Raw genomic sequence first — 21,380 nt, 5'->3', positions numbered from 1 at the left:
TAATTGTACTGATTTTTATTATTATTATTTTTCTTCTGCCGTAAAACGCATCGTGCAGCCCAAACCGTAAGTGCTAGAGACTTGAAACTTTGCCAGATGGTAGTACAAAAATCGAGGAGAGGTTATCAAAATATGACCCCGATTGGCCCATAGGTGGCGCTACAGTGCAAAAAACAAAAAAAAATCATATTTTTGCTTAAATCTCATTAACCGTTTGTCACAGACTCAAGTGTCTTATATCATTTGGAATCCTTGGGTCAAGCCGAACAAAAAAGGCCTCAAGGATTTCATTTCCGGTATGCAAATTTTCCGCCATTTTGAATTATGTCCAAAACCTACTTTTGCGAACTAGTCCCTGGTTTTGTGTCCGATCGGAACCAAACCAGTGCAGAAATGTTCTCTGGAGTCAGAATATCAATAATTATCGAAAAAAAGTTGAAATTTCGATTGACGGTCACTAAGGGGCGCCAAAATGTTTGAAGAAGGCGGTGCCTATTTTACTAAAATGGCTATAACTCCAGAAGTAAATGAGGTATCTTCACCAAACTCGGTACACCTGTTTAAGAGGTCAATCTGAGGTCATAGTATAAAGATTGCGGCGATTGGCCACATGGTGGCGCTATAACATGAAAAAAACATAAATCAGGCTGTAACCACCTGACCGTTAGTCCGATTGACTTGAAAATTGGTATGCAGTGTCTTGGTCCAAGCTGTCATGTATATCTATGAGGACATTGGTGTATCTCAAAAAACATGGCCGCCATCGGCCAATGAAGTTTGAGCACCTATTAGACAAGGTTAACGGAGGCCGATCGGAACAAAACTCGGTGGGCATGTTCGACTCATGGCCCTAGAGGTCTGTAAGAATTTTGAAAGAAATCGGCCACTAGTTGGCGCTAACGAGTTTTATGGCTCTGTAATCACGTGGTGTTACACTTATCATCACAAAATGCATATCATTTGATAGACCTGCTCATGCTGAACAACTTTGCCTCTAGAACCATTGCTGTCAATCAAACAGTTTATTAATTATTCACGAATATGTTAAAAACCTACTTTTGCGAACTAGTCCCTGGTTTTTCGCCCGATCGGAACCAGACCAGTCTAGGACAATTCTCTGGACTCTCTAGATCAATAATTATCAAAAAAAAGTTAAAATTTTGCTTTTGGTTGGCTATAAGAGGATCATTTATAAAATAGGCGTGTCCAAATACACTCAAACGTCTATAAAGCCTAAATAAAAACTCAGAACTTCACAAAAATTGATGGGCATATGTGAAATAACATGCTAAAGAAGCATGGAAATTTTTATGGAGATCGGACCATAGGTGGCGCTATAACTGTTAAAAAGCTTTGAAAACCATATATTTCCTATGGTAAATTTCCTGTATTGGCTGTAAATGGACTTTTCCATCTATTATTTCAGTGGTTCAAAGCTTTCTAAATAAATCTTAATGTCTTAAATGCTTATGTGTTTAAAGGCCTTAAATGCTTGAACCCCGATAAATGCTGCTTGCAGCTTTAATTATTATTATTATTTTTCTTCTGCCGTAAAACGCATCGTGCAGCCCAAACCGTAAGTGCTAGAGACTTGAAACTTTGCCAGATGGTAGTACAAAAATCGAGGAGAGGTTATCAAAATATGACCCCGATTGGCCCATAGGTGGCGCTACAGTACAAAAAACAAAAAAAAATCATATTTTTGCTTAAATCTCATTAACCGTTTGTCACAGACTCAAGTGTCTTATATCATTGGAATCCTTGGGTCAAGCCGAACAAAAAAGGCCTCAAGGATTTCATTTCCGGTATGCAAATTTTCCGCCATTTTGAATTATGTCCAAAACCTACTTTTGCGAACTAGTCCCTGGTTTTGTGTCCGATTGGAACCAAACCAGTGCAGAAATGTTCTCTGGAGTCAGAATATCAATAATTATCGAAAAAAAGTTGAAATTTCGATTGACGGTCGCTAAGGGGCGCCAAAATGTTTAAAGAAGGCGGAGCCTATTTTACTAAAATGGCTATAACTCCAGAAGTAAATGAGGTATCTTCACCAAACTCGGTACACCTGTGTAAGAGGTCAATCTGAGGTCATAGTAAAAAGATTGCGGCGATTGGCCACATGGTGGCGCTATAACATTAAAAAAACATAAATCAGGCTGTAACCACCTGACCGTTAGTCCGATTGACTTGAAAATTGGTATGCAGTGTCTTGGTCCAAGCTGTCATGTATATCTATGAGGACATTGGTGTATCTCAAAAAACATGGCCGCCATCGGCCAATGAAGTTTGAGCACCTATTAGACAAGGTTAATGGAGGCCGATCGGAACAAAACTCGGTGGGCATGTTCGACTCATGGCCCTAGAGGTCTGTAAGAATTTTGAAAGAAATCGGCCACTAGTTGGCGCTAACGAGTTTTATGGCTCTGTAATCACGTGGTGTTACACTTATCATCACAAAATGCATATCATTTGATAGACCTGCTCATGCTGAACAACTTTGCCTCTAGAACCATTGCTGTCAATCAAACAGTTTATTAATTATTCACGAATATGTTAAAAACCTACTTTTGCGAACTAGTCCCTGGTTTTTCGCCCGATCGGAACCAGACCAGTCTAGGACAATTCTCTGGACTCTCTAGATCAATAATTATCAAAAAAAAGTTAAAATTTTGCTTTTGGTTGGCTATAAGAGGATCATTTATAAAATAGGCGTGTCCAAATACACTCAAACGTCTATAAAGCCTAAATAAAAACTCAGAACTTCACAAAAATTGATGGGCATATGTGAAATAACATGCTAAAGAAGCATGGAAATTTTTATGGAGATCGGACCATAGGTGGCGCTATAACTGTTAAAAAGCTTTGAAAACCATATATTTCCTATGGTAAATTTCCTGTATTGGCTGTAAATGGACTTTTCCATCTATTTTTTCAGTGGTTAAAAGCTTTCTAAATAAATCTTAATGTCTTAAATGCTTATGTGCTTAAAGGCCTTAAATGCTTGAACCCCGATAAATGCTGCTTGCAGCTTTAATTATTATTATTTTCCCCTAAAACGCATTGTGCAGCCCAAACCGTAAATGCTGGAGACTTGAAACTCAGCCAAATGGTAGTCCTCAATTTGGGGAGAACCTATCAAAGTATGACCCCGATTGGCCAATAGGTGGCGCTATAGCAAGCAAAAGTATGAAATCAGCCATAACTCCTAGACGGTTTGTCATAGAATCAAGTGTCTTATATCACTGTAATCCTTGGCTCAAGACGGTCAAAACGTATATCTCCGATTTCATTTCCGCCTGGGACAATTTTCCGCCATTTTGAATTTTCTCAAAAACCTACTTTTGCGAACTAGTCCTAGGTTTTTCGTCCGATTGGAACCAAACCAGTGCAGAAATGTTCTCTGGAGTCTGAATATCAATAATTATCGAAAAAAAGTTGAAATTTCAATTCACGGTCGCTAGGGGGCGCCAAAACGTACGTTGTGGGAGGAGCCTATTTTACTAAAACGGCTATAACTCGAGAAATAAATGAGGTATCTTCACCAAACTCGGTACACATGTGTAATAGTTCAATTTGAGGTCACAGTAAAAATATCGCGACGATTGAACAGTAGGTGGCGTAATAACTTGAAAAAAACATGAAAAGGGCTATAACCACCTGACCGTTTGTCCGATTAACTTGAAAATTGGGATGCAGTGTCTTGGTCCAAGGTGTCATGTATGTCTATGAGGACATTGGTGTATCTCAAAAAACATGGCCGCCATCGGCCAATGAAGTTTGAGCACCTATTAGACAAGGTTAACGGAGGCCGATCGGAACGAAACTCGATAGGCATGTTCGACTCATGGCCCTAGAGGTCTGTAAGAATTTGGAAAGAAATCGGCCACTAGTTGGCGCTAACGAGTTTTATGGCTCTGTAATCACATGGTGTTATACTTATTGTCACAAAATGCATATCATTTGATAGATCTGCTCATGCTGAACTACTTTGCCTCAAGAACCATTGCTGTCAATCAAACCGTTCATTAAATATCCATAATTATGTTAAAAACCTACTTTTGCGAACTAGTCCTAGGTTTTTCGCCCGATCGGAACCAAACGAGTCTAGGACAATTCTCTGGACTCTCTAGATCAATAATTATCAAAAAAAAGTTGAACTTTTGCATTTTTCGCATGGGTATATTGGGTCATAATGAAAATGGGCGTGGCAAAATGCACTCAAAAGCCTATAAATCCTAAACGAAAACTCAGAACTTCACGAAAATTGGTGATCATATGTACCATAACATTCTAAACAAGCATGCAAAATTTCATGTAGATCGGACGATAGGTGGCGCTATAACTGTTAAAAAGCTTTGAAAACCACATATTTCCTATGGTAAATTGCCTGTATTGGCTGTAAATGGACTTTTCCATCTATTATTTCAGTGGTTAAAAGCTTTGTAAATAAATCTTAATGTCTTAAATGTTTATGTGCTTAAAGGCCTTAAATGCTTGAACCCCGATAAATGCTGCTTGCAGCTTTAATTATTATTATTATTATTATTATTATTATTATTATTATTATTATTGAATAAATACTAAGGCTTACTGTGCCTGACATAGATTTGCTTCCTCTCTGAATTCTCAGTTCAAAATGTTAATAAAAATAATAAATATATGTCATAGTAAATTCAATATCAAGTCTGATGATCAACAGATCATATATTATGTTTTTTGTTTTTTTTTATACTATCCAGTTTTATGGTGGGTCAGTTAATCTAGAATTGTATTATTTATTTGCATGCAATGGTGGCTATATATCAAAATATCTTGCCCTCTGATACAATTTGCAGTGTTCTAATTGTATTAAAAAAAATTGTTGCTAGGTGCTGTTAGTGATGTGGAAATGCAGGAGCATTATGACGAGTTTTTTGAGGTGAGTTTTCATCATGGATGAGCTTTTTGGTTTCATTGCACCGGTGGACCTGATTTAAAAATGACTTGATGTTCCAAGGGTCAAAATCCCACACATGAGTAAACTACACATTTGCTATTAATGTGCACATCTAACATCTACTTAATGTGATGTCCCAATAAGGACAAGACTAATATTTACACTTAGATGAAGCCATTAAAAGCCATGCTGGTTGGGTGATGGAGAAATCCTGGCAACCCAAGGTTTTTAGTTGTGGAAGTCTGAGTGGCACATTTTACAGTAGCTCTTTCTCAGTTTTTTTTTTTTTTTTTTTTTTCATAATCATCTTTTTACATAATTTTTATTTTGTGATATCAACATTTTTTGTGTTGTGCTTATAATGCATCATAATACTTCTATTGTATTATAATACTTATATTATGATGCTAATTATTAATAAGAATCGGTTGTTAAATGAAAGTGAGAGTTCACCCAAAAATAAATTGTAATCACATTTATTCTCATTCATGTCCTTCCAAAACTGAAGAAAAGAACTTTATTTCTTATGTGGAACAAAAAAGTAGACAATTTGAAGAATGTTAGATATTTTTTCCAAAATATCTTCTTTTGTGTTACAAAGAAGAAAGTAATTAAATTAGGTTTAAACATCATGTGAGAGAGTAAATGATGGCGGAATTTCTTTTTTGGATGAACTATCCCTTGAAGTAGTTACTCCTACATTTTGTAATGCTGATTGTTTATGATTTCAACAGGAAGTCTTTACAGAAATGGAGGAGAAGTATGGAGAGGTCGAGGAGATGAATGTGTGTGATAACCTTGGTGATCATTTGGTTGGAAATGTTTATGTGAAGGTACACATTTGCTTGATTAAAAGACCACTTTATAGAATATTTAATCTCAGTATTTCAAACAATGGAACTATAACAGCCTGCATTCAAATTAGACTAGGAAAGGTTTAACCTTTTCTTTTGTTTTACTGTCTTAACAGTTTCGGCGGGAAGAGGATGCTGAAAAGGCTGTATTGGATTTGAATAATCGCTGGTTTAATGGCCAGCCGATACATTCAGAACTTTCCCCAGTTACAGACTTCAGAGAAGCCTGCTGCAGACAATATGAAATGGGGTCAGTGTCTAACAAAACATTTTAATATAATATGTCACATTTTAAGGCACATATTAATGACTGTTTTAATCTTTTTAGGGAGGTTCTTTATTAATTTAATAATTCATAAATAAAGCATTTAAGGGAAAATGGAAGTGTTTAGCTGCTTACATTTTAGCTCGCACTCTTTCACTTGAAGCATTGCACAACTGAAGCATTGCCTTTATGTTTGGCTTCTGTAAACAGTAACAATCTCTGCCTTTATGATTTGCCATCTCAATCATTTTGAGACTGATGAGTGCTGTTAGACTGCTGAGGCGGACCTGCCTAAAAATGTCAATTTAAAAAATGTTGTCTTCCTAACAACAAGCGAAGCGATGCATAATGGAGTGCAAGAGAGCTGCATTAGAAATATCAAAGAATGGGGGGTTGGGACAATTTAGTAATATATATTGTCCGAGTTGTCAACCTCATGATTGTCGTGGTCCTGTTTTCATTCTCTTACTTTGTGCCTAAGTGGATAACTTAGTGATGTAGCACTAATGCTAGTGTAAAACTAGTGTTGACATGAATTTCATGAAATAAATAAACTTGGTTTTATGTTCTAATAGCAATGTTTTGTGCTGTATCTCGTCTCACCACAGGGAGTGCACTAGAGGTGGTTTCTGTAATTTCATGCACTTGAAACCCATTTCTCGAGAACTCAGGAGAGATCTTTATGGACGTCGTAGGAAAAGGTACTAAAAACCTTCTTTTTCAAAGGCAAGACTTTTCCCTTTAATTGGAGTTGGCTATTTTGTTGTAACGCAAATTAATTTTTCCATTAGACCTAGTTCTCAGTCAGGGTCTCGTGAAAAACGTTCTCGTTCAAGGGATCGTAGCCGTGGAGGTCGTGAACGGGAGAGGAGGAGATCAAGAGATCGGGAACGTTCTGGAAGATTTTGAGATTTTGATGCCTTTGTTTTATTGTTTGGTGTTTTATTGCAATCAATGACCAGCATTTGTTTGAAACATCAGATGTCATCTTGTCACGTGCTTGAAGCCCTTTTGTTTGTCCCTTTGTGTTTCTTTACTTTTTTTTTTTTTTTTTTGTAAGTGTACAATTAAAAAGTTTCTCAATAAAAGTGCATTTTTATTAATTGTCCCAGTCAAAAGTTTACTGTTATATTTTTGGGATTATTAAAAGCTTATTCAACATTAATCAGTTCTGCAGGGGCCAGTTTCAGAAAGGAGGTTCAACCAACTCTGAGTTAAAACTTTTTTAAATATCGGCTCCAGCAGCGAAGGACAGAGAGTTAGCTAGGGAGAAAATAGTTGCTCGAGTCAATCTGTAAGATTACATTTTAATTACTGTTATACAGTGATGGGTGTAATTAATTACCAAGTAATCTAAATACTGTAATTTAATTAAAGGGATTACTCTAATTCTTCTGTAATTTAAAGTAAAATCTGATGTAATTGCATTAGACTATAGAACAATTCTGTATATTTAACATATATTTTTAAAAGGTATATTTTAATGTAACCTCCCTACACACTTTGGTCAATTCAAGAATAATTCATGCAATTGTATATTGTTAATTTGAAAGCATTAAAAGTGCAGTTTTTTGTCTCTCCTTATATTGTTCAAGTGGTTGAGGTTGATATGGGATTTAGTAATTAGTAATAAGTAGACCAATACTTTCTAAAGATAGTCATTATTACATTAATCTAGTAGTTAGTAATTAATAACTGTTTTAGAGTAACTTACCCAACTGTTATAATATCAGAGGTGAAACTGGAAGAACAGTATGTTATTCAACCTAATTTTAATTTTCATGTAGGTGCAATCCTGCAGAATTAAAAGAACATGGCAGCAGCTGAAAATTAAATATAAAAACATAATTCAATCAGGTAAGGCTTGAGCATATCATGGGTGTAGGCTACCTGACTTTACAAACATTTGACATATTAAATAACTAAATAGCATCCAGTGTCTAGCAGTGCAGCAGCATTTTTGGCTGAGGGAATTCCTGGAGGGACTTCAGAGCCAGTCACTCCCGAAGATCCAAGGGCCTTCATAAAATGTAAGAGGTTTACATATGTGTTATTTTTTATATAGGCTATTTTTGATATTTCCATTTATTTTACTTTGGGTCGGGTTTTTTGTTGGTCCCAACAGATTCTGATGGTAATATCTGTCTTTTGGAGCCTCCTGTCCCAACAGAACCCCAGGCAGTTGTAAGTCGCCTACTCAATACACTAGAAATTATGACAAATAGTGTTATAAAGTGTACTCAACCAAATGCTCATCACATGGGGATAAAGAGTTTCTGCTGGCACAGAGAGGCCTACAGAGGTAATGTTAATATTATGTGTCTACACATCAAACAATCTACACATTCAGATTTTTTCATATTTTTGTGTGGAGTAGCCTGTAGAATCTAAGTTTAAAATCTAAGTATAAACGGGTATTCTTATCTCTTCCCCCTCCCCCAGAGTGTGGAAGAACAGCAGGAGGACGGTCCATCAACTTCTGTTGCACAGATGAACACAGTTCAGTGATTTTCAGTAAATGCCAGTTTAATTCTGTAGAATTTGTTTAGAACTACATTATGTAACTCTAATCTACTACTGTATTTTCAGTTGCCAGTTAATGAGTTATATAGACTTCATCTTATTAAAAAAAAAGAAAAGAAAAAAAACAGCAGTAAAAACAGCAATGAATAAATTTACTGAAAGAATGAATGAGGTGTTTAAACCGCTTCCTCTTTAAAAAAGGGGAGGAGGCCAAAAGAAACTCTTTCAGAAGAAAACCTGCTCCCGACCAGGGGTGCGTTTCCCGAAAGCATCTTTAGCCAACTATGGTCGCAAGTTCTGTCGTTATCAGCATAGTTCAACGATTTGGTGTTTCCCGAAACCATCGTTCCAACGAACGTTCGCAAACAGCATCGCAAACTTGTGTGGTTGGAACGACGGCTCTCGACCTGTCGTTAGAAGCATAGTTTCTAGTTTACATGAGATGTAGACTGAATAAATCCTTATCTTTAGCAAAATAAGCAAGCTGACATTCAGTACAACCCGTGTTATTTATTTATAATACATACAAATGTAATTTACGTCTTTTAGTTTGTCAAGAGATTTAAAGCATCGTTTTTGAAGACTGCGCATGTGCGAACATGCTCTACTATGTAAGAGCGAGCCAAATATTGAGTCTGGTAATAAAGCAAAATAACTGAGAAAAATTAGAAATGGTCTTCAGATGCCATGTCTGTAACTTACATGACAAAATCTAGCGTTAATTCGATCTCAAACAGATTAATTAAAATAAGTTATTAGTCCACCATGTGCGAGACGTCATAAACCAACGTGGTTGAACGATACTTTGCGACATATGGTTTCGGGAAACAGTCGTGACTAGCTAGTTGATTTCTCCAACGATGCATGGTACTATGGTAGTTAAGCAGCGAGCTATATAGTTGTACGGGAAACGCACCCCAGGCAAAGAGTATAGAAGTACTTCTATACTCTTTGCCCCAGGTTAGGTTCACAGAGTAAGTTACCATGGTAACTGACTCTGAGTATAAGTTACCTCTCTTTCAGAAATGGGCTTGACTTACTCTGCTTTCTCAGGTTTGACATACCTCCCATTCTGAAACAGAAAACCCAGAGTTTCCCTCATTTCAGGGTTAACATACTCAGAGTTTTCACTTAACCTCACTTCTGAAACAGGCCCCTATGGAATTCCAAAGCTGTCAATATTAAAAATAAATAAATACATAAATAAATATACAAATAAATGTAAAAAATAAAAAATAAAGAAAGAAATATATAAATAAATATACATAGAAAAGCAAAAAAACGAAAATAAATAATTATTTATACATTTATTTCCTTATGTATATATTTATTTTTTCCATATTTATTTATTTATTCTTTTATTTATTTATACATTTATTCATTTCTACATTTATTTCTACATTTATTTATTTTTACATTTATTTATTTCTACATTTATTTATTTCTACATTTATTTATTTCTTCATTTATTTCTTCCTGCGTAGGGTAATGAGGAGGGCGTGGTTTACCGCAGTTCTGACCGAAAAATGGAAAATATCAAGTGCTTCCGTTTCAGAGTCCCTGTTTCATGTTTGTTAGCCCAGGACATTTTACAAATCCAGACCAAACGATGTTCTACGGCCATGTCCGGAATAAAGAGTAGCCTACACTGTTAGACTTTTCTGTAATTTCTACAGTTATTTACTTTAAATCCCCCAGTATTATACTGCTATTTCTCTTTACAGTAAATAACTGTGATTCCCATTGCATCATGGGAATTTTCTGTGACGTCTAACACCACATACAGAGACTTACTGTATTTTTTAAATTTGCTGTATACTACTGTATTTGACGTAACTGCCTCTCTGGCTGGCACCATTCCATCGTGCTTTTTATTTCCTAATTTTTGCCTTACACCGCGTGTCTACAACGCTATAATAGCCAGAGGCTGTCTATATTGGACACATTGAAGCGACCGGACCTTTAAATGCAAACCTGTTTATCCCTTGTCAGAAATAGCGCGAGCGCTTGGACTCGTATCGGACTACGTCAGAAATATAACGGCCGCGGCGCATCACTACTGTAGTGGCCGTTTGTCCACAAAAAATAAAATAAAAATGAAATCAAACTTTAAACGACAACTTCTATAGCACCCTGGACAGGTGATGTACGCAGGCAAGAAATGAGTCCAATTCCAGACTGATTCAGAGTTGTGGCTGGTTTATTTTCCTTGAGCTGAGCAAACAATACAGCATCTCTCACGCTGGTAAAAAACCATATGCCCATCACCCAGGTGCTACAGATCACCTCCTACTTCCTACCTATATTCACCTTTACCTGTGCCCACTACTGCCCTCAGGTGTCTGAATAAAACATTATAGTTAGTAAACTAACCAAAAAATAAAGACTAAACATATAAATAAAACAATTAACTAAACAAAAAACAAAAGAATATTACCAAAATATATATTACTAATGTGAGCAAAATTATAATAGTAAACAAATCAATTAACAAAATTACCACTACTGAAAGCAAACTAATGTAGCTCCAACACTCCGCATTATGACAATTACTGAACTCTCAAAACGGAGCTACACACTATATATTCTAACTATATCAGGCACAGATGTCTTGCCGCACCTGCAAGGAAAGAGAAAGAAAGAGAATGATAGAGGCAGACAAAGAGAAAGAGAGAGAGTCAGTTCATGTGATCACACTGCCGCCTCCAGCAGCAGGCACAGCTTCGTCACAGGCCTCTCTAAGATGCTGGTCTTCGTTTGGAGGCGGACAGAGCGCACAACCTCATTCACCTCTGATCTGACATCCAAAACTTTCCCCATCATCCAAGATCCTCTTGAAGCTGTAGCATCTGCCACAAGAACAACATCTCCAGGTATAAGGTTTCTTCTTAGTGCTGCCCATTTTTGTCTCTGTTGCATCAATGGCAGGTACTCAGAAATCCATCTCTTCCAAAAGAGTTCCGCCATGTACTGTATCTGCTTCCATCTTTTTCTGACATACAGATCATTTCTGTCAAACAATCCTGGTGGCATAATTGGTTTACCTTTCAACACAAGAATGTGATTTGGCGTCAAAGCTTCCATGTCATTTGAATCATCGGAGGCCCTTGTAATAGGCCTATCGTTCAATATTGCTTCAACTTTGCAAAAAATTGTTTGGAGTGCTTCATCGTCCAGGGTCTGCTGTTTAAGGACTGAGGTAAGAACACTCTTCACTGAGCGAATCAGGCGCTCCCAAACGCCACCTTGATGGGAAGCTGATGGGGTGTTAAATCTCCATTCTATGCCATCCTGAAGAAAGGCTCTTTGAATTTTACCATGATTCAGAGCAGTCAGACTCTCCTTGAGCTCACGGCTGGCTCCAACAAAGTTAGTTCCATTGTCAGACCTGAGAGTTGAAACTGGGCCTCGTCTGCAGATGAATCTTCTCACTGAATTTATACAGGAGTCTGTATCCAATGTGTATGCTACTTCCAAGTGTACAGCACGGCTGGTCATACAGGTGAAGAGTACTCCGTATCTTTTGAGAAGACATCTGCTTCTTTTAACTTCAATGGGCCCAAAATAATCAATGCCAACATGAGTAAAAGGGGCTTCAGCAGGCAACACTCTTTCAGCAGGTAAGTCCGCCATTTTTTGTTCAAGGAGTCTTCCTCTGTTGCGTCTGCAAACAACACAATCTGATATGACCTTTCTGGCAGCAGAGTTTGCATTTACAATCCAATACTTCCGCATTAAACTGGACAACATATAATTTCTTCCAGCATGACCTATCTGCTGATGAATGTGGCGCAGAATTAATGTTGATACATGCAGGTCTTTTGACAGAATAACAGGACGCTTGGATTCCACTGGCAGTGAGGCTTTGCTTAACCGACCACCCACTCTGAGAATCTCACCATCCATCACTGGGTCCAATCTGTACAGTGGACTGTCCTTGGATACGGATTTCACACCACTCTGCAGCGAGGTAATTTCATCCTTAAACCGTTGATGTTGTACATACCGGATGATTGACAGCTCTGCCCTGGTCACATCTTGAGGTGTCAGACTCTGTCTTTTGAGCGTAGCCTTAAAGCTCTGCATTTGGCTTTCCACCTGTTGATGACAGTCTGTAGTGTCCATACTGAGGTCAGCAGAGGCATAAAGCTCCTTTCTCCTATGTCCCAATAACACAAGAGTATCCTTGATCTTAAGAAGCCAAGCTACAGCTACCTGCAATCTCTTCCAAGATGAAAAGTAATGAATCAGGTGGCTCATAGCATTGTCTGTGTCTTTAACAACAGCATTCACTGTCAAGTCCCTTTTGATCTCAGGGTCAGCGCCAGGAATCACCTGAAGGTCTACATCCAATTTAGGCCACCCATCCTTGGACTTATAAAGGAAATCAGGTCCCATCATCCATCTCCTTCTGTTCAGGAGATCTTCTGCCCTCATTCCTCTTGACGCTTCATCTGCTGGGTTTTCCTTCGTCCCCACATATCTCCACTGATCAACATCAGTTGCCTCTCTGATGATTGCAATTCTGTTGGCTACAAAGGTATAGAATCGCCGGCTTTCATTTGATATATATTTAAGGACTGTTGTGCTGTCGGTCCAGAAAACTGATTTCTCCAGCCTAAGTTGCAACTCCTTCTGTAGCATGCGGTCTACTTTAACAGCGAGGACTGCAGCTGTTAGCTCCAGGCGAGGAATTGTTGTCTGCTTCAGCGGAGCAACTCTGGCCTTCCCCATCATAAATGCAACATGCACTTTATTATCCCTTTCCAGTCTTAAGTAAGAGACAGCTCCATACCCAACCTCACTGGCGTCAGAGAAGTGGTGAAGTTGTACAGTGACAGGGTTGCCAAAGTCATTAGGCTTAATGCAACGGTCAATCTTGAACTTTGCCACCTTGTGGAGATCTTCCAACCAGCCAGCCCATTGCTTAGCGAGAACATGGGGAATATCTTCGTCCCATCCAAGATTTCTTTTACAGAGTTCCTGCAGTAACAACTTAGCCACCATGCTGAATGGAGCAAGGAAGCCCAATGGGTCATAGAGGGAGCTGACCACCGAAAGAATTCCTCTTCTCGTCTGTGGTTGCTCTTGTGCTGAGGCCTTAAATCCAAATTGGTCAGTCTCAACGTACCACTGTAGTCCTAATGTACGTTCAACAGGAAGTTGATCTGTATCCAAATCCAGCTCCATCATGTCTTTTGCTCTGTGGCCTTCACTGACAGAGCGCAACACTGCACGACTATTGCTGACCCACTTTGACAGAGTGAATCCTCCTTTCTGACAAAGTGCAGTTAAATCTTGGATCATTTTCCTAGCTTCCTCTTCTGAGGCCATTGAACGGAGGCAATCATCGACATAAAAATTGTTTTTCACTGTACTCACAACCTCTGGAGGGAAATGTTCTGCGTTGTCATCTGCAGTTTTCCTCAAGGCATAATTGGCACAGCTTGGCGATGATGCAGCTCCAAATAGATGTACCTTCATGCGGTATTCCTGCGAAGCCTGTGCAGTGTCACCATCTGGCCACCAGAGGAAGCGGAGAAAGTTAACGTGCTTATTTGAGACATGAACCTGGTGAAACATAGATTGGATATCAGCCACTATTGCAATAGGCTCCTGCCTAAATCGGACTAAAACTCCAATGAGGCTGTTGGTGAGATCGGGGCCTTGCAAAAGCTGACTATTGAGCGATGTTCCTTTGTAGGAGGCTGCACAGTCAAAAACAACTCTTAACTTGCCCTTCTGAGGATGATACACCCCGTGGTGAGGGATATACCACACTTTCCCATTGCTCTGTGTCAGCTGGTCAAGAGGAACTGGCTCAGCATGTCGCTGTGTTATTATTTCATTTAGGAACGCGGTATATTCCTCCTTAAAAACACTGTTCCTGTCAAACTTTCTTTTCAGGCTACATAAGCGCTGCTCTGCTATATAACGATTGTCTGGCAGAGTTACATTTTCCTTTCTGAATGGCAAGTCAATGCAGTAATGACCTCCAATTAGTTTTGCTGTGCTACTGACAATATCCATGAACTTAATATCTTCTCTGGACATTTCAATCTGCTCTTCTGATGATTTTTCATTAAAGTCATGGTGATACTGCTTAACAAGCATTTCTTGCAGGTGTTCAACAGAGATGCGATTTGCTGTCACAGCAGAATAGCCACTCTTACCTCTACAGCTTCCACCATGAAGAGGACCATTAATGACCCAGCCAACCAGCGTATGGGCCCTCATCTAGGCTATTTATTACTTCCCACGGCTCCAAAACCTTAGGGGCGTCAGTTCCAATAAGCAGATCTACATTTGCATGAATATCATGGAGTATTACATCCTTCAAATACGGCCATGGATCAATATCTGCTTGTTGTGGAATTGACGCCCCTAAGGTTTTGGAGCCGTGGGAAGTAATAAATAGCCTAGATGAGGGCCCATACGCTGTCAGAACCAGGGTTGGCTGGGTCATTAATGGTCCTCTTCATGGTGGAAGCTGTAGAGGTAAGAGTGGCTATTCTGCTGTGACAGCAAATGGGCAGGGATCCCTGTCTGGGATTTGTCGTGTCGCGTCAGAGCATCCAGTGTAATGGGGTCTGTCTTTTGTTGGATCGCGACGTTCGTGTCTGGCCCGGGGAAGAGACGGAATTCACTTCACCGAGAGAGAGAGAGATCAGCAAGCAAGGTAAAAAAAATAATAAAAAAATAAATAAAAAACACACAAAAATCCTGTGTTGACAGGATTGTGCCCAGTTTAACCTATGTTATAACGTTAACGTTAGCCTAACGTTACTCGTCGTCAACATGGCGGTAACGAACTTTACCATGGTAAACTGAGCTAACGTTTCATTTTACACACTTTGTTAGATTATTGAATTGTCGAGTTCAAATATGCCAACGAGCAACGCGTTTACATTAACAATAAATGTGAATAAACTAATGTGAAATTCTGTTTATAGCCTAATGTTGGCCTACTGATGAGAACCTTTATAGTTTTAGCATTAGTTTGCAAACTATACCATATTATAGTTTTTTTTTTAATGGAATTTAATATTTACTTCCATTTTTGTGTTTAAAGGCAACTGCAACAAAGCGCCAATTCGCGCCAGTGACTTCTAGCAAGATTCCAGAGGTAGGCCAGCCCATTTGTGATATATTTTGAGATAAGTTTGCTGAAATGATTAGCAATACGCTATGTGAAAATTGCTTTTGAGCCACTGGTGCAGACTAGGTAGCTTACAATATCTTATAAAATCTCTATAAAATTGGCTAACTTTATATCAAATAAGTGACCTTTGCCTTATGTCTAACTTTATTACACAGCAAATGAACCAATCAGAAGATGGACCATTGTCTTTGTTCAGTCTCACCAGATTAAATGTATCCAGGTAAGCACTGCAGTAAAACTCTCACTAATTCATTCATACCAAATCTAGCATTCTAAACAACTTAAGTTTATATTTTTGCATTATTTTGATATTTTATTAGCCAGAAGACTCTACCATTGCAGTCCCACCTGACTAGGAAGGTCCTAATATCAGCGCACAGGTGGGTTAACTACTGTAGGAAAGAGAACGATCATCACACAGTGATTTCTTGCATGTATCTTACTGTGTATTTGTCTCAAACAGGTACTCCTTCACTGCAGACAAGCTGAAATGGGCTAAAATCATCGATTTCAGTCGTTCTTTCTATGGATCTCAGCATTTTTGGACAGAATTTAGGATTTGTAAGTATTAAAATTTAATCTGGCATAATTTTATTTAGTTATTTTGTATGCTATTTATTGACAAAAGCTGTTTACAAATATATATTCTTAAGTTTTTGTGAAAATAATAATAAAAATTAACAAAAAAGGAGGTTAAAAATAATGTGACGCTAATATTCTCTCTCTCTCTCTCTCTCTCTCTCTCTCTCTCTCTCTCTCTCTCTCTCATATAGTGTTGGAACCGGGATCTCCTCTGAAGGACTGAGTACATTTGTGTTTGTGGGCACGCATGCAGACCAGGGGCCTGTACCATGAAGGTAGCTGAACAAACTCGGGGTTACAGGATTAGTTTTGAGTTGACAAAACCAAACCGATGCAATCAGGCTTTATTGGTAATGATGCAGCTCATCAACTTTCTTTGTCAACTCAGGCTTTGATCCTCAAGCTATGATTACTCCACGCGCGCGTGCACATAAAAGAGTGACGTCGACACTGAACAACCAATCGCGGGTAGAGCGAGAGCGTTATATTTTTCTGCGGAGGAGCAAGAGATAATCATTCATAATTACGATGAATTTAAATATGTATTTCAAGCTCGAAACAATACGTTCTCTGCTGCCAAAGCAAGAGAAGACTGTTGGAGAAAGATTGCTGATTGTTAATGTGTAAGTTAAACAAATACGTTCTATATTTATGTAAAATTATTTATGTATATATGTATGCCTATATGTGTAATATAGCCTATAGCTTATTTTTATAATATATAAAAAATGTGCATGTATGTACTAAGAAAGATTAATATTCATTGATTTTTAGATGCAACCCCAACTCCAAATGTTCTTGGCAGCAGATAAAGACAAAATATAAAAATATAATTCAAAGGTTATTTCAAGGAGTTAATTCAAAGAGTATTTGCCACAACCTTTTATTACTTTTGTGAACATTTTATCACACTTGTTTGCAGCAAACAGAAATAAAGAGTTAAATTCAGAAAACCAGAATACACTGTGGCGGAGGAGTTGGCTCTGAGTAGGCAATAAGGGACGGCCGATTATGGATGGGATTACAGGTGCTGTACAATCTGACCCTGGTGCTGGCTCCTCTAAGCAAGTAACACTGGGTACGTGTGCAATACATTACTACTTTTAAGTTTTAAATATGGCTGACTGTATGTTCTGCAGTAGAGGGAAATACAGTGTCCCTGTTGAAGCTAGCACACATTCACACACACACACTATTAGGGTGAAGCAAATGATGAAGACACTCTGTCTGTGTGTTCTCAGACAGTTGCTGATGTGAATGCACTGGGCTTTTTATTATGGCAAACATTTGAATGTGTGGCATAAAAAAAGAGACTGGCCCTTACACATCTCTTTTGTAGGATTTTTCACAACCTGACCCAGAAACTGAGGCCTCTACCTCAATGGGCTTCAGAAGAAATGTGTAAGGATTTAAAACCCTTGACATAAATTACAGTCAGTCCTGTGTTTGTAGGAAGTCAAGGAACTTTTTGTGATTTGATGAGCCTCCAGAAAACTTGTAATGATCATGTTTGTGGTGGAATTATGTTTCAGGTGGAAACAGACTCAGTCAGGGCCCTGTACAAAAGGAGTCTTGAACTAGACTGCACACTAAAGGAGCTGACTGTGAGCTGAGGAGGCTCCAAACAAAATCAAACAGCTGGATAAAACTGATCTCAGTATGTATATAGTTATATAGTATATATAGTATAACTTATTTAACCAAGTAACACTTTAGTATGAATATTTATTAATGCAACTTTCTCTTGCTCTCTTTCTCCCTCCCATCCCACAAAACCAATAAAACAGTTTGAGACATATCTGCAGTTTCAATGTGCTTTTATTAAGTGTAATATTGTATGGTGATTGCATCTACATCTGCACCAGCTGGGTGGTCAAGTGTGATCGGGTCAGTTTCATCGGGGAGAAGCTGGTTTTGTGTTGTTTCTCGCTCCTTTCTACTGGTGGCTATATTGTGCAGAATGGCACATACAGCCACTATCTATGATGCCCGCTCTGGTGACTCTGAAGCGCCGAACACAGTTGAAATGTGCCTTTAGGATGCCAAAGGTCATCTCTATCTTCACTCTGGTTTTACTGAGGGCCACACTGAAGTGGTGCTGTGGCCCTGTCTGAGGGTCATGATAGGGGGTTATTGTGTAGGTTTTTCTATCTCAGTTTAAATGAACAGTGTTTTGTACTGTACCAAATTTAACTTGCTTTCCTCAAAGCGCTGACACAACACAGACTCATGGGAAATTTGTGAGACAAGCACTGGAGCCAGGCCATTTGACATCCAAACTTGATCATATGTTCATGACCACAAGTCGTCTGCAGATGAAATGTTTAGTAGATCATTGTTATATCTGTTAAAGTTACTATTAATTTAAAGATTCATCTCACAGAAAATAATCATCTCACATATTCACATCATCTCTACCTGAACATTAAGGCTGTGATAGGACTTCCTATTAACATAATCTGCCTCATGTTCCCCTAGAGCAGTGGAGATTGGAGCAATAGACTGCATACATGTTGCAATGACTTGGGAATCCTATCATAAGATTATCAGAAGAATAATAAAAAAGATTCAAAATAATTCTTAACATGTATTGTATTGTATAGTACATTTGTGAAATTTGCTTTTTGAGAAAAAAAAAAAGTGTTCATGTGATGTCACCCTATCAATATATCTTACCGGCAATTTTATAAAAGCCCTCTTTTATGGACGTGGTCGATAAATGTCCGGGGAACATTATTAGTTAAACTTTTCATGTACTCCTGCAGAGCGAGGACCACCTTGCGAATGGTTCGACAAACATATGTTTTCTCCTAGCTTCTGTGCGTCACCCACCGTGCAAGAATGTATCACTTGCAAAAAAAAATAAAAAAATGCAACGCAATATTTGCGGTACAGTAAGTGCATGAATTCGACGTGTTAAATTCTTTATGTGCGGCTCAAGAAGTTCGCAAAGATAAGACATTCCTTCCGTGGAAAATCTGTATCTTTCATACAAGTAACTATCAGTTAAGGCAAGGGGATTTTGTCTGGCTAAAAACTCTTTCTCGTCAAACAATTTGCGCTGAGATGTCCACCGGATTTGGAAGAAAAGGTGAAGTCATTGTAACAGACACTTGGAATAAGTTACGTCACCTATATGTTTCTTTGCTCTCAGCTGATTGGTCAAACTTCGGTCTGAGATCTTGAATCCAGAACATAACCTGCCCCGGTGCAGGTTAGCCGTGCAGCGTAAGATACCATGGCAACGAACACCGATTAAAGTCGAGCTACTTTCATAGTACCTAAAACCCAGGGTTGGCGGAAACTAAGCTGAAACATAGCTGGCTAGCCACCTAATCCGGCTTCATGGTACAGGCCCCAGGGAACACTCTGATGTTGTCAATCAAGTTCTGAACAGGAACCAATCTTTGGAGAAGTTCATTTATTCACAAAGGTGGACAAAAACATTGTGTTGGCTTTTTAAAGATTATTTTGATGATGACTTTTACTCCTATGCTGTAGAAAAGATGGAGTAGACAGTCAGACATTGATAATAATAAGAAATGTTTCTTGAGCTTCAAAGAGACTTCTTTCAAAAACATTAAGACACTTAAATACTTCTTTTGGCCACCAGTGTACATGAATCCAACAAATTTTTGGAAATAAGTGAAATTATTTTTAAGGTGGGGTTATGTGTCTTATATTGTGAAAAGAACTGTGTTTTGTCCTGTGTTGGACATTTCCTTTTTGAATGCTTAAAAATGTATTTATATTCTGCAGTTTTATGAATGTAATGGTTGATATTTCATTATAATACTTGTATAAGCTAAACAACCAATGACTCTACATTCATTTAGTCCAGGGTTCACCCATCTCGGTCCTGGAGGGCCGCTGTCCTGCAGAGTTTAGCTCCAACCCCAATTAAACACACCTGAACCAGCTAATCAAGGTCTCATTAGGCATACTAGAAACTTTCAAACAGGTGTGTTGGAGCTGGTTGGAGCTAAACTCTGCAGGACAGCGGCCCTCCAGGACCGAGATTGGTGAACCCTGATTTAGTCAAATGCTAATGTTTTGTTTATGGTTTTATGTATGTTTTCAAAAATGTTTGCAGTGAAGGACAGCACATAATGTGTTAATTTAACACGTTTACACATCTTTGTGTTAACCTCTCTGACATATTTACTTTGTTAAAATCATTAACACAATGAATGAGTTAAAATTAACACAAAAAATGTTGTCTCTAAACTCACCCATTAATGTGTAAAAATTTCACACATCATTTCCAGCATTGGCATGTTTATTTTGTGATATATATGAAATGTTTTAAATAAAAAAATGGTATTTTGTGATAACTTTGTCTAATTGGTTTGTATGAAAGTAGTACTTATGTAGGATAAAAATAAAATTAATCATATATCAAAATTATCAAATCTAATTTATATTTAGTACAAATAAAAATAATTACAGTAGTGTACTGATTAGCTTCGTTTTTACAGTAATGCACTGTACTGATTAGCTTCGTTTTTACAGTAATGCACTGTATTACACAAAACTGAAATACGGTTTGGTACTGTAACTCTTAATTACAGTAACTTACTGGCAACAGTGTTGCCAGTAAGTTACTGTAAAAAACCCTTGAAAAGTCTAACAGTGTAGCCTATCCATGTCACACAGTAAGATTTAGGATTTTTGACCATATACCTCGCAGTCACAGACCGTATCAACGTCAGTGAGCTATACTTATTGTATTTCGCCACAGGGTGAGTGGCCTCAACCCTTCGCCTTCGCTTACTCTGAGCTTGATTGCTGTCTGAGGTAAACCACGCCCTCCTTATTACCCTACGCAGGAAGAAATGTAGAAAATACATAAATGTATAAATAAATAAATGTAGAAATGAATAAATGTAGAAATAAATAAAAGAATATGTAAGACTGAAAATACTGGTTGGGGCCTGGTCTAAGGGACAAAATGGCCCTGCTGGCTAATTAACATTCGACCTCCCCCATACAGCCTTTCTTCCCCTCAGAAACAACAAAGAACTCACACAAGAACATGGTTTAATGTGAATGTTTATC

The 21,380-nt window shown here is 38.2% G+C and overlaps 2 protein-coding genes across 14 annotated transcripts in view; both read left to right on the top strand.

The window, feature by feature from the left end:
* Positions 1–7,158, top strand: part of LOC311078291 (splicing factor U2AF 35 kDa subunit-like) — a 40,851-nt gene extending 33,693 nt beyond the window's left edge. For 9 of the 10 annotated variants that reach the window (XM_084107014.1, XM_084107018.1, XM_084107013.1 and 6 more), the window contains 5 exons: positions 4,869–4,918; positions 5,671–5,769; positions 5,907–6,040; positions 6,664–6,756; positions 6,847–7,158. In XM_084107014.1, the coding sequence (XP_083963140.1) occupies positions 4,869–4,918; positions 5,671–5,769; positions 5,907–6,040; positions 6,664–6,756; positions 6,847–6,964 (494 nt within the window). In that variant the 3' untranslated portion in view covers positions 6,965–7,158. The remainder of the gene's footprint in view (positions 1–4,868; positions 4,919–5,670; positions 5,770–5,906; positions 6,041–6,663; positions 6,757–6,846) is intronic. The other variant, XM_084107015.1, reaches the window with a different exon arrangement.
* A 7,775-nt stretch (positions 7,159–14,933) lies between these two features.
* Positions 14,934–20,895, top strand: LOC311074681 (uncharacterized protein). 4 transcript variants are annotated; one of them, XM_084101470.1, is made up of 11 exons: positions 15,041–15,257; positions 15,651–15,704; positions 15,896–15,960; positions 16,061–16,120; positions 16,204–16,301; positions 16,514–16,597; positions 16,711–16,945; positions 17,245–17,400; positions 17,662–17,723; positions 17,855–17,979; positions 18,110–20,895. In XM_084101470.1, the coding sequence occupies exons 1-6, from the start codon at positions 15,162–15,164 to the stop codon at positions 16,543–16,545; spliced, it is 405 nt and encodes a 134-aa protein (XP_083957596.1). In that variant the 5' UTR covers positions 15,041–15,161; the 3' UTR covers positions 16,546–16,597; positions 16,711–16,945; positions 17,245–17,400; positions 17,662–17,723; positions 17,855–17,979; positions 18,110–20,895. The 4 variants fall into 4 exon arrangements, with proteins under 4 accessions (XP_083957595.1, XP_083957596.1, XP_083957593.1 ...); XM_084101469.1 differs by having other exon boundaries at positions 14,934–15,257; positions 16,514–16,945; XM_084101467.1 differs by lacking the exon at positions 16,711–16,945.
* The last annotated feature ends 485 nt before the right edge of the window (positions 20,896–21,380 follow it).

Source organism: Abramis brama, assembly GCF_963993115.1.
Source record: "Abramis brama genome assembly, chromosome: 2".
NCBI classification, from domain to species: Eukaryota; Metazoa; Chordata; class Actinopteri; order Cypriniformes; family Leuciscidae; genus Abramis; species Abramis brama.
This window is presented reverse-complemented; position numbering and strand designations above follow the sequence as displayed.

What these genes read in the sequence shown, in the direction of transcription:
- LOC311074681 (XM_084101469.1), top strand. Translation starts at nt 15,162, where the DNA reads ATGGGGTCTGTCTTTTGTTGGATCGCGACGTTCGTGTCTGGCCCGGGG. An exon ending in ACCAGATTAAATGTATCCAG is followed by an intron (nt 15,961 to 16,060) that starts GTAAGCACTGCA and finishes ATATTTTATTAG; the next exon opens with CCAGAAGACTCTACCATTGC. An exon ending in TTGGACAGAATTTAGGATTT is followed by an intron (nt 16,302 to 16,513) that starts GTAAGTATTAAA and finishes TCTCTCATATAG; the next exon opens with TGTTGGAACCGGGATCTCCT.